The following is a 12,379-nucleotide window of genomic DNA, read 5'->3' as shown; positions in this document are numbered from 1 at the left end:
CAGACTTCAGCAGACAAATCCTGGACCTCAGGTCCGTTTTAGTTTATCCTAAGGGGAGGCTAGTCTTTTCATCCTAAATTGCCTTCAGCCCATAGGATCTGAGCCCTAAATGTCAAGTCAATAGGTCTTTGGAATACAGTATTGTCCTCTGTTCTTGCTTTAGCTAACCAAACAGAAAATTCTGTCCCCATTTAATAGTACTGAGAATAAATTTTTCATTCTCCTTGGGTCTTCCATTCATCCCACTCTATCAGAGGAAGAAGTCATTTGATTGGGGAGATTTAAAAAAAGATCATTGCATGTATATGGTCTGGAACCTTCTGAGGACCAATGCTTTCCATAGGCAGCTGCAATACTTGGGACTCACGGCTTTCCTTCCCAAGAGGTGGGCCCTGTGACAGAGACCTGCTCAGTGATGCCTGGGGAAATTCAATGTAAATAAGTACATATGACCAGATGTCTGGCATGTATCTGGTCCAAAATACATTTTGTGAAATTGAATAACTAAAGGTCTCTTGGGCAGGTTCCTGCAGGATTTACTTAATCCTTGTATTTCTACCTTAAGAATATTATGGTAACATCAGATTTCACTCAGTTCCCAAAATAAACATATCTAGGGGAAGTTTTTTGAACAGATTTTTGTTCACATATGTACATGCACAAACGTGCATGTACACACACTTCACATACTTCTTTTCTTCTTTTTTTATATTTATTTATTTATTTATTTACTATGTATACAATATTCTGTCAGTGTGTGTGCCTGCATGCCAGAAGAGGGCACCAGGCCTCATTACAGATGGTTGTGAGCCACCATGTGATTGCTGGGAATTGAACTCAGGACCTTTGGAAGAGCAGGCAATGCTCTTAACCTCTGAGCCATCTCTCCAGCCCTTCTTTTCTCCTTTTTATATATTGTCTTTCACATCATGCATCTCCATTCCATTCATTTCCCTGTCCCTTCATATCCATCCTCTGCCCTTGCAACCTCCCCCCAAAAAAATAAAATTTCAGAAAAAAAGGAAAAAAAAAAGGAAAAACTCAGACTCATCATGGAAGCTGTAGTGTGACAGTGAGCCGTGTAGCAAACCCTTTGATCCAAATCTTCACCTGTAATTCACTCTTCTAACCACATCCTACATACAGTGAAAACTCGAGAACAAATTATTCTTTGTTCTCTCTGCAAATTCTGTCTATAAAGCAAGTAGGAAAGCTAAGAAAGAAAACTCAAATAAATAAAGCCATAAATGAAAGACAAATCCACTAGTACAAAATACAGTGAGAGGATATTATGGACAACTATATACCTACACTTTGAATAACCAAGAAGAAATAGATTCTTAAGAACTTACAACCTATCAAGATTGAATCAGAAAGAAACAGAAACCTGAACAGACCAAAAACAAGGAGACTGAACCCATAATGTAAAAACTTCCATCAGAGGAAGCTGAACCGGCTCATCAGGAAAGAGATACTACAGCACTTGCAGAAGGCTCACATCAGAGAGCTCACAATTGTCTGTAACTCCACCTCCAGGGGTGGGGCCAATGCCTCTGGCCTCAACAGGCACCTGCATTCACATGTGCATACCCACACGCAGATAAACACATAATTTTTAAAAAAAAAAAGCACCTCCCACGCAAAGGAAAAAAGAATAAGGCTTCCCAGCAGAATTCTAGCAAAGATTTAGGAACTAATACCAATCCTTTTCAAAGTCTTCTGAAGTAGAGAAAGAAGACGAAGATGATGATGGTACTCACTGACCCATTTTATAACCCATTACAGTGTCACTACCAATGCCAGGCAAGCCCAAAAGAAAAATTACAGGCCAATGTCACTGATGAGCACAAAACCTCTCAACAAAATACTAGCAAAACAAATTTTGGGGACTTACTTTGAATACTAGATTCAAGATGTAAAAGTGTGACATACAATGTTAAAAAAAACAGCCTAATAAATTAAGAAAATATATTTGACAAAATCTAAGATACTTCCACAACTTAAAAAAAAAAAAAACTATCAATAAGTTAGGTCTAGAAGTAATGAACTAAACAAAAAGCCCCCAGCTGGAAAGCTGGATGGCTGACCAACTGTGGCTTCCTATAAAATCAAAACACAAATACTTTCCTACTTCAAGAGGGAAGAACCAGGACACAGTCACCATCTGAACAAAGCAAAACCAAGTTCCAGCGGGTCCTGGTATCCTGTTCATAACGGCTGATTCTTCAGCCCCTGCTAACCAGAACCACAAGTTCTTAACTCAAAACAGCAAATGACCCTGAGAGTCACTAACTTCACAAGTCAGGCTCCCAAGGCCCCATAGTGGGCACTGCTCCCAACATTCTCATCCTCCAAGCTCCCACACAACAGTTCACCAAGGCTTTCTCACCCAAATTCCCTATGTCCTTCTACAATCCTCTCAAAAACAGGGTCAGGTCTGTCACAGCAACACCCACTATCCTGACACCAATTTCTGTCCTAGTTAGGGTTATAATTTCTGTGATAAATCACCACAACCAAAGCAACTTGGGGATGAAAGGGTTTATTGGCTTACCCTTCCACATCACGGTTCCATCATCAAAGGAAGTTGAAGCAGGAACTCAAACAGGACAGGACCTGAAGGCAGGAGACCATGGATGGGTACTGCTTATTGATATGCTCCTTATAGCTCTTCAGCCTGCTATTATAGAACTCAGGACCACGAGCCAGGGGTGGTCCTCCTCCATCCATCACTGATTAAGAAAATGCTCTACAGGCTTGCCTGAAGCCCAGTCTTATGAAGGCATTTTCTCAATTGAGGCTCCCGCTCTTGAGGATTCTAGTTTGTGTCAACGTGACATAAAAGTAGCTGGCACAGCCGGGCGGTGGTGGCGCACGCCTTTAATCCCAGCACTCGGGAGGCAGAGGCAGGCGGATCTCTGTGAGTTCGAGACCAGCCTGGTCTACAAGAGCTAGTTCCAGGACAGGCTCCAAAGCCACAGAGAAACCCTGTCTCGAAAAACCAAAAAAAAAAAAAAAGTAGCTGGCACAGTATCCAAGCATTAGATCAGAAGAGAGATTACCTGTCTTCAGATGACCTCTTAGATATAAAAAAGCCCTGTACACACTGTACTTGGGTCACATCCATTCCCACTACTTCCCACCAAGACTCCCTAGCAAATCACATCCCAACTTTTATTTATTTATTTTTTTTGAGACACGGTCTTTCTGTGTATCCCAGGATAGCCTTGAACTCAGATATCTTCCTGCCTTTACCTCCTCAGTGATAGGACTAAAAGCAGGCACCAACATGCCTGGCCCGTCCTTTTTAAAAATTTATTTGTATATAAAAATATAAATTTGTATTTAATTTATATGAATTTGTGTTGGAATTCTGAATTCCCCCTGAAATTCTGGGGGAACTGGGAATCAAACTCAGGTCCTTTGGAAGAGAAGCAAGTGCTCTTAACAACTGACCATCTCTCAATCTTACCCTATCTTTTTTTAATTAATAATCCACTGGGTGCAATTAGTGCTGTCCATAGACACACAGGTGACGCCATCCACTTGAGCATACATCACTACCAGAAATCCACACGCCCTAATACTGGGTAGTGTTTCCTCCATCGGGAGCCATTCCTAGGGACAGGGTTTCAGGAATCACTCCTCCACCCCTTGCAGGGTTTTGGCTGGCTCCTCCTCCTCCTCTTACATCCTTTCCATCCACCCCCCACTATGTTGTTCCTTGAACCTAGAGACCAGGGGTTCACACAGACGACCCATCCATGGCTGGCACATTATTAACTTTGGTCCTAAATTAAGAGGCATATTTAATTCTGTTATATAAATACAAAAAAGTATTATAAAATGAAAGCACTTGCCAGGAATAGCTCATCCCACTCATTCATCTCTTACTTCTGAGAATTTAGAAAATAATCCATTTGTTTACATTGAATACATACACTGCTTACATTAATTAAACAGAATATGTTGATCAAATACAAGGAATGGCAGAATGTACCACTACAAGAGCAGGAACTTTTGTATACACTATTCATTGTCATCTATAAAGCTTTGAGAATCATACCTGGATTACATTTGCTTGATAAATATCTGATGAATGAATTACAATGTGGAGAAGTAATTTTGGCAGAATGAAAGAAATTACAACAATAATAGTTGCCTTAAAATCTCGGAAGAGCTTCATTATTTCACAAGCCACGTTTTCCCAATCACTCATACTTATTATAGAAAAACACCTCAAAAAAAAAAAAAAGAAGAGAACTTCTTTTACAATATAAAATGACCTTATTGTCACAATAAAAACAAAAATAAACAGCCTTGGGGGAAAAAATCCTGTAAAACAATGTCTCAGTATAATTTTATTGGTAGTTTTTACATAAAATCTCACTTGTAGGATCCAAAGGACTGTCTTAGAAAATTCAAAACCATTAGATTTTAACAATAAGAACTTTAAAATTATATTACAGTCCTTAAAAATCAAAGACTAAAATTAAATGTAGTTCTATCAAGAACTAGAAATGAACTCTGCGTGCATAGTGTCACTTAAAGTTCCATGAAAATATAAAATATTTCTATGTGTGTGACTATATCTGAGGCAAACATCATTGACTTCAAAACTTGACTAAAAGAACTTCTGATCAACACACCAGCAGCGGCTTCATCCAGTACGAGTTACGATAATTCCATCCAGAGAGCTTGAATCCGTAGGTACATATAATATGACCTGCTGTTTTGCAATATCACAGTTAGGACACATTCTGACAACAAGGTCTTTTACACGGAGTTTATCTACATCACAGAGCTGTTCTCCAGCCAAGGACAGGCTGCTCATTGTTGGTCCATGGCAGCTCTGCGACCCCCAGCCTCAGCAGTATTGTAGGACTCACAGAGCTTACATTTCATGCCTAAGATATGGAATTGGACTGTGGATCGCCCATTACAGTCATTGCAGAGAATCTGAAAAATGAAGAATAAGGACTTAAGCCTTGTAACTACAAGTGGCACTGTCTCTATAAAACAATCATTTGAGGGTCATATAAAAGGTTTGAGATACAGGCATATATCTATATACATTTCTGCAGTGAAAATGTCTTTTCTCCATTGACTATTTTAAAGATTATTAAGGTAGCTTTGAATTCTGAAAGTATGAATCTGAGCATAGAAGATTCGTTTTAAAATACTTCCTAAAAGTATACATAATACAAGCAAGAAAATTAGCACAGACATATTCAAATCTAACACTAAATCATTAGGTAAACAATACTTAAAATATAAAATAACACATATAACAACTTCATTATTTTCACTGGTACTCAGAATTAATCTTAACTAATAAAATTGAAATTTCTACAAATTGGAATATTTTTGCTTAATTTTTAGGTTTACTATGCCTTAGGAATGAATCAAGAACAAGAGCACTTTCTAAGAGTTAAGCCAGAAAGCCTCTTGCTAGTCCCTAACATGATAAAGACTCAATGCCTTTTGGTGTTAAAACACTGAAAACTCAAAATGTCCATCTGAGAATACATCAACATATAACTACATAGTCTTAGCATACACACATCATAAACAAAAAAATTCTATTTGTTCTTCACATAATTTGGAAAACTACTTTTAAGAATTCTACTTAAAGGCAGAGATCTGAGGTTGTCTGAGACGTGACTACGGTGAGGTACAGCTGGTGGGGTGCAGCTGTTGAGGTGCTTGTTGTTTGGTTATGTTTTCTGGTGTGGCGTGTGTGCGTGTGTGGTATGTGTGTGTGTGGGTATACCCGAGGTTCATGCTGGGTGTCTTCTCCACCTTCAACCCCTTGAGACAGTTCCTCACGGAACATAAAGCTCAAGGACTCAGGCAGGCAGGCTGGTCAACAGCTCTCAAGGACTGACTCTACCTCCACCTCAAGGACAAAGCTATAGCATGCCGTAACCATGCCTAGCTTTTTCCGTGTTCTAGACATCCAAACTCAGGCCACTTTACCAAATGAGCCACCTCAGTCCTGGCCATAGGGTTTCTTCATAAGTGACAAAATATTTTAAAATATTAAAATAAAAATTGTGGTACTGTTTGCAAAATTACTTAAAAAGTACTAGGAGTCACTGAATTATATACATTTAAGGAATGGGCTCCAATGTATGTGACATGTACCTTCACAAAGCTATTTTAAAAAAAAGTGTCCATATGAACACAGTAAACTTCAGCTACTAATAAACATCTCAGTTACCAGATAATATCTAAAGGATCTTCCATTGTCCTCAGTAACAATTCAGTTACCAACATTAATTTTGGAACTTTACGATGTAAATAAACCAGAAGGGGTTTTGTTTTTTGTTTACAGTGCTAGGATCAAACCCATGACCTTGCGCATGCTAACTACTACTGAGATATGTGTCCCATATTAAAAATAATTATTTGGTTTTGTTTCCTCCTTGTGTTTGAAAGTATTTGTAGACAATGAGAATATTTATATGTCCAAAAGTTATGAAAGCATCAGAAAGCTTTTTAATTTTTCAACTCTGATTTAACTCAATACTATGCTGAGAATAAGCTACAACACAGCAACTCTCAATTCTCTGTAGGGCCAAAGGGAATAAGCTAATTGAGACCAAATAAAGTCTACGACAAAATAAAACGGGCAGTAAACATTAAAATCCAAAAGCTACCTTTCAAAAACGAGCTAATATATTCTCTTAAAACACAATTTTGAATAATTTAAGTGAAACACAGGTAAAATATCAGTGATTCGCCTCTGACTCTGGCAAGTGACTTGTCAAAAATTCATAAAAAGTTTTTGCCTGCCATCTAGTGTTGAGGAAAAACTATACAAAGGTATTCTTAGGATTTTTTTTTCTCACCCTAGTCTGACATCAACATAAAAAAATTTTTTAAAAAATAATTTATTTCCTTTGCTTTAATTAGTTGCAATGCCAAATAGTAATTTTGGGACAAATTCAAGCAAAGAAGCAAAAATAAGAAAGACTATATCAGCAAGAAATCTAAAAAGTCCTAAGCATGGATTCTACTCACATCCACAGTCATATTCTGGTACTCAGATGGCATAGGAGTTTGTGCGACCTCATTATCCAGCTGTCTCCAGTACCGCGTCATATCTAAGGCAGAATGCATACACAATGGACATCTGTAGCCTCTGCAAGAGACAATGAATAGGATCTATATACAAGAAGACACAAGCTCACTGGCACATAACCCGAACAGGGTAGTATTCTACATTTCAAGCTAACTTCTCAGGAACCTGAAAAATCTATGCAATAAAAAAGATAAATATTCAATTCTGTATTTTATGGTGCGTTTAAATCCTAAGTCTTTATCCTCAATTCTCTAAAACAGAGAACTAGTCAATACTCTTTGTAGAGCTGTCTTTACTTAGTAATACCAATTAAACTATTCATTAGCAAAACAACTTCAATTCTGATTGAAAGAATTTCTATTCCTTAAAAAGAATTCCAATCATATTACTACTTCCTGTCTAAAGTTTTCAATAGTTGCACCATTCTACTCTCTCCTATTTCTCATTTTAGTTCCAGTTTTAAAGAACATTTTCTTTGTAGTTCATTGCTGGACCAATATAGAGAGCCAATAAAATGTGAACACTGTTCTTCAATGTTTTTACAACACCATGATTAATTCCAGTGGCAACTATGTTTCCCAGAACATATGGTTAGAACACAAGAGGTTTTGCCCGCCTCAAGCTACGTAAAGAAATAGGCATGATAAGGACATGGGAACAGAGATACAGACCTGTTCCCCAAGATGCCATGGCCTGCTAAACACCAGTTATTTACTCTAGTCACCTCCGTATACATCTGCCATACCCCAAACAGTGTACCTAGCCACCATGGTTTGCCACCTCCCCACCACCCTCCTCACAAAAACAAACATCTTAAAACTGTACGTTTTAAAATCAAAAGAAAACTCACTTTTTTAACATTTCTTCATAACACGTTCTGAAAGAAAATAGAACAGTAATTCAGTAAAGAAAAACTACCTCCATTGCTTCCAAACACCTCGAAGCAGGAAGAAAGTTATCTTACCTATGTAAGAGATGCCCACACGGCAAGACATGGGCAACAACGCGGGACGTGTGAATGTCCTAAAAGGAAAGGAAGCTATTAGTGCCGTATAAAGACACTAGCAACACTCAAGCACTTTAAACCAAAGAGATTTCCAAAGTGAAAAATATTCCACACTCACCTCCAAACATATTGGACAATTCTGCCGAGAAACATTTTCAATACACTGTTAAAAGGAGAACCGTACATTAACAAAAGTGTGAAAAGATAAAAATGTCAGCTACAACAACATTAATAAAAAAAATAAACTGATTAAAAGAGCCAGTGAGATGACTCACTGGCCACCAAGCCTGAGGACCTGAGTTCAATCCCCGGAACCCACATGTTGGAAGGAGAGAACCCACTCCTGCAAGTTGCACTCTGGCCTCCATGTGTACACTACTAAGAGGTGGAGTTCAGCTGGAATCTCAGCAGTGTGAGGTTTTTGCATAGCAATACATGTCTAATTATATAGAAGGAGAGATCATTTTGTTTCTCAAGTACACTCCATATATATATATAAACCCACATACCTTAACATCTAAGTAATTAGGATGCTTCTGACAGTTAATGCCATCGCTGAGTGAATTAAATTCAAATGAAGTGAATATGCAATGGGCTGGCTGTGTGTATGCACACGTGTGCATGTGTGTACACAAATGTGTTCTATAAATGCCATGGAAACCAGAACAGAGCCAAAGAAATACAATCCATAAGGCTATTGTTTAGTCGAAAGTCATTCTCTATCCTGCCTGGTCCCACTGGACAGGTTTCTCTCCCACCCGCAAATCCCTGCAGCCGTTTAGAAAATAATCATTCAGAGGCTTAATATTAATTATAATTGCTTGGCCGATGGCTCAGGCTTATGATTAGCCTGCTCCTACATATAAATTAACCCATTTCTAATTATCTGTGCATCGCCACGTGGCTTTGTGTCATTACCTGTTCTCTAGCACATCTTGCTGTTCTGACTGCTCACTAGCATCTCACCAGATCGAGCTCCCACAACATCACTGACTCCAAGCTATCTTCATTAGCCTGTCCTTTTAATTTTTTTTAATTTAATGACTTTTGTTTGAGACAAGGCCCCTCTATGTAACTCAAGTGAGCCATGAACGTTCATGTGCCACAATCCCAGCCAGTTTATCTGACTATCAACCCCCAATTTTTTTATTTGTTTTTTTTGTTGTTGGTGGTGGTGCTGTTGTTTGTTTTTCAAGAGGGTTTCTCTGTAGCTTTGGAGCCTGTCATGGAACCAGCTCTTGTAGAACAGGCTCACAGAGATCCACCTGCCTCTGCCTCCCGAGTGCTGGGATCAAAGGTATGCATCACTACCGCCAAGCCACCTCAAAATTTTTAAGGTCAGACTCAAATCTTTAACAAATTCACATCCTAGCCGGGCGGTGGTGGCGCATGCCTTTAATCCCAGCACTCGGGAGGCAGAGGCAGGCGGATCTCTGTGAGTTCGAGACCAGCCTGGTCTACAAGAGCTAGTTCCAGGACAGGCTCTAAAGCTGCAAAGAAACCCTGTCTCGAAAAACCAAAAAAAAAAAAAAAAAAATTCACATGCTGCTCCTCCAATTCCTTTACGCTAAGACTGACCTTGGGAGTCATCTTTACTCAGCCTCACGCTACTCTCAGTGATCACTTCTCAATGTCTGTTATTCATCCTAACTTTCCTCACTACTCTGCGTCTGTCTATTCTCTGTGTGTGCGTCTGTCTGCCTGTCTCTCTGTCTCATCTTCAGACAGAAGGCTATTATTAGTCTCTTACTGGACTGCCCTCTATTTTATACTTTGCTTTGCTGATCCTCCATTCTTTATATTCTTAACAGTAGATAGAATCAGTACTATAAATACAGTATTTCATTAGATTGTTTTTAAATAAGAGAGGGTCTGAGATTACAATAAAATTCCTATATTCATATTTATAAGCCTTAATTATTAAAGAAATACAAAGAATACTTTCTAATTACTCTTAGAACACTGTAAATAGTTGTATCACTTAGCATTTCCCTTACAGTTAATTTAGAAGCACTATCTATGGTAAGAATCTGTACTCACTACAAGTGGCTTTTAGACATAAAGCAAAGAAAAATCAGCCTACAGTCCACAACCCCAGAGAACCTGGACAACAAAGAGGACCCTAAGAGAGACATACATGGATCTATATAAAAAGGAGAAGACAAGATTTCTTGAGTAAACTGGGAGCATGAAGATCAAAGGAGAGAGTAGAAAGGGAGAAGGGAGGAAGGGAAGGGAGCAGAGAAAAATGTATAGCTCAATAAAAAAAAAATCCATGAACCAACTGAGAAGCTGCGAGCATTATGCTAATAACTTCTATAGGCGTTTTTACATTACGAAAAGCAAACTGTAGATCAAATATTCTGAGGCTTATGTTTTAAATTATCTACTTAATTCTACTTTTTAGAAAACCAAAGAACATAGTTGTAGTTGGTAATATATGAAAATCAGTATGTTTCCAAACATACTAGAATTTAAGCTTGTTTTCAAAAACACTAATAGGTTTGAAATTATGCAGCTGAATTATATACCTTATGTTTTCCTCGAAGATTCATGGCTAGGCATAAGTTACATTTCAAGCAGTGGAAAAAATCTTCTTTTGGACCAATCCTAACAAAGCACAATATGAAAGCCAAAAGATTATTTTTATTACACGATAATTTGTTCACAACATAATTCCCAAACTCAGTCTCACTGTAGAAATATTCAAACACACTGAAGAATGCGGAGAAATGCCATCTTTCCAGTGTCCACGGTAACCAGCACAAGCAGAGTGACACTTCTGTAAAACTGGATATGGATGCACAGAACAGATGCACACAAGTTGAGCTTACTTTCTTATACAATTCTACAGATGCCGTTCTGCAATTATTTACACTTAATAGTATATCCTGATGATTGTGTCTGTCCATAGAAAACTACTTCATTCTTAATAGCCACACAGCAGTCATATGGTATAAATGTATCATAATTTTCAAAAATATTTCTTTATTGATAAAATTTACAATCTGTTTGTTTTTTTCAGTATTTTGAAGCTTTAAAAAATTTGCAATCTTTACTTGCTACAAATGACATAATTTTAAAAACTGTCCAGCTAGGATTTAATCTGTATTTGGCCTATTTTTTTCACTATCCCTAAAAGTGACACTATTGAGTCTGAGTACTGGGTCATCAACTCTGATATTGACAACCTGACCCCTCCAAAGACTGCTAGTTTACATGTCCACATGCATGTTCCTCACAACCTGGACTATATGGGCACATGCATGATAGATAACAGATGCTATTCTAACTTTCATTTCTCAAATTACAAAGGACTAATTTTTAATGTTAAAGAACCATTCAGATTTCTGTGAATTTTCTGTTGATGTGTTCTGCTCTTTTCTCTACCTCAGTATTTGCCCTTTGTCAATTAATTTAAAAGAAGCCTTATACAGCCTGGATATTCACTTTTCACTATGTATGTTATGATTACTGGTCTGTTGTCTAGCTCTTCATAAAGATCCACCATTACTTTATATTATTAAAATGAGTCAGTAGTTAAAAGCAATACTGCTCTTGCAGACAACCCACATTCAGCTCCCAACACCCATGGCAGACAGCTCACAACTACCCACAATTCCAGCTCCAGGGGATCTGACCTCTAGCCTCCATGGTCACCTATGCTCAAGTACACACACAATTTAAAATAAAAACAAAAAGTAAAACTTAAAGACCATCAATATTTTCCTTTATAGTTTATGCTTTTTGCCCACTATTTGGGAAAAACTTCTGTAAACTATAGACCAAAAACATTCTCCTGTGTATACACTAACAGTTAAAATAACTCATTTTATATTTTCTTCAAGTTGAAGCTCATTATAAAATTTATAATATAAATGGTAAAAATAAGACTGCTAGCTGGGAGCCGGGCGGTGGTGGTGCACACCTTTAATCCCAGCACTCAAGAAGCAGAGGCAGGTGGATCTCTGTGAGTTTGAGGCCAGCCTGATCTACAAGAGCTAAACAGGTTCCAAAGCTACAGAGAAACCCGCTCTGTATCAAGAAACTTAAAAAAAAATTGCAAGCTGATCCCTACATTTCTATTCTCTGCTTCTTTCACAATAAAACATTTATTTAAAAGGCAGTTATTCAGACCTATCCTGAAAACAGACAAGTTCCCAGCTTCTTTGGAGGCTGTGAAAAGATTCAATTTTCTTGTGTGAGATGTGCTTTACAAGATAATTCAGAAAGCGAAGGCACGGCCAGCAGGCCGGAGAGCCTGACTGCATTCCCTGAAACTCACA

The 12,379-nt window shown here is 38.1% G+C and overlaps 1 protein-coding gene across 2 annotated transcripts in view; it reads right to left on the bottom strand.

The window, feature by feature from the left end:
* Positions 1-3,796: 3,796 nt before the first annotated feature.
* Positions 3,797-12,379, bottom strand: part of Rchy1 (ring finger and CHY zinc finger domain containing 1) — a 20,814-nt gene continuing 12,231 nt past the window's right edge. For both annotated transcript variants that reach the window (XM_038327622.2, XM_038327631.2), the window contains 6 exons: positions 10,625-10,703; positions 8,212-8,256; positions 8,052-8,110; positions 7,938-7,964; positions 7,027-7,147; positions 3,797-4,959 (listed from right to left, as the gene is read on the bottom strand). In XM_038327622.2, the coding sequence (XP_038183550.1) occupies positions 4,831-4,959; positions 7,027-7,147; positions 7,938-7,964; positions 8,052-8,110; positions 8,212-8,256; positions 10,625-10,703 (460 nt within the window). In that variant the 3' untranslated portion in view covers positions 3,797-4,830. The remainder of the gene's footprint in view (positions 4,960-7,026; positions 7,148-7,937; positions 7,965-8,051; positions 8,111-8,211; positions 8,257-10,624; positions 10,704-12,379) is intronic.

The sequence above is a fragment of the Arvicola amphibius genome, chromosome 1 (genome assembly GCF_903992535.2).
Source record: "Arvicola amphibius chromosome 1, mArvAmp1.2, whole genome shotgun sequence".
Taxonomy (NCBI): Eukaryota; Metazoa; Chordata; class Mammalia; order Rodentia; family Cricetidae; genus Arvicola; species Arvicola amphibius.
Note: the sequence above shows the minus strand (reverse complement) of the source record. Positions and strands in the feature narration are given on the sequence as shown.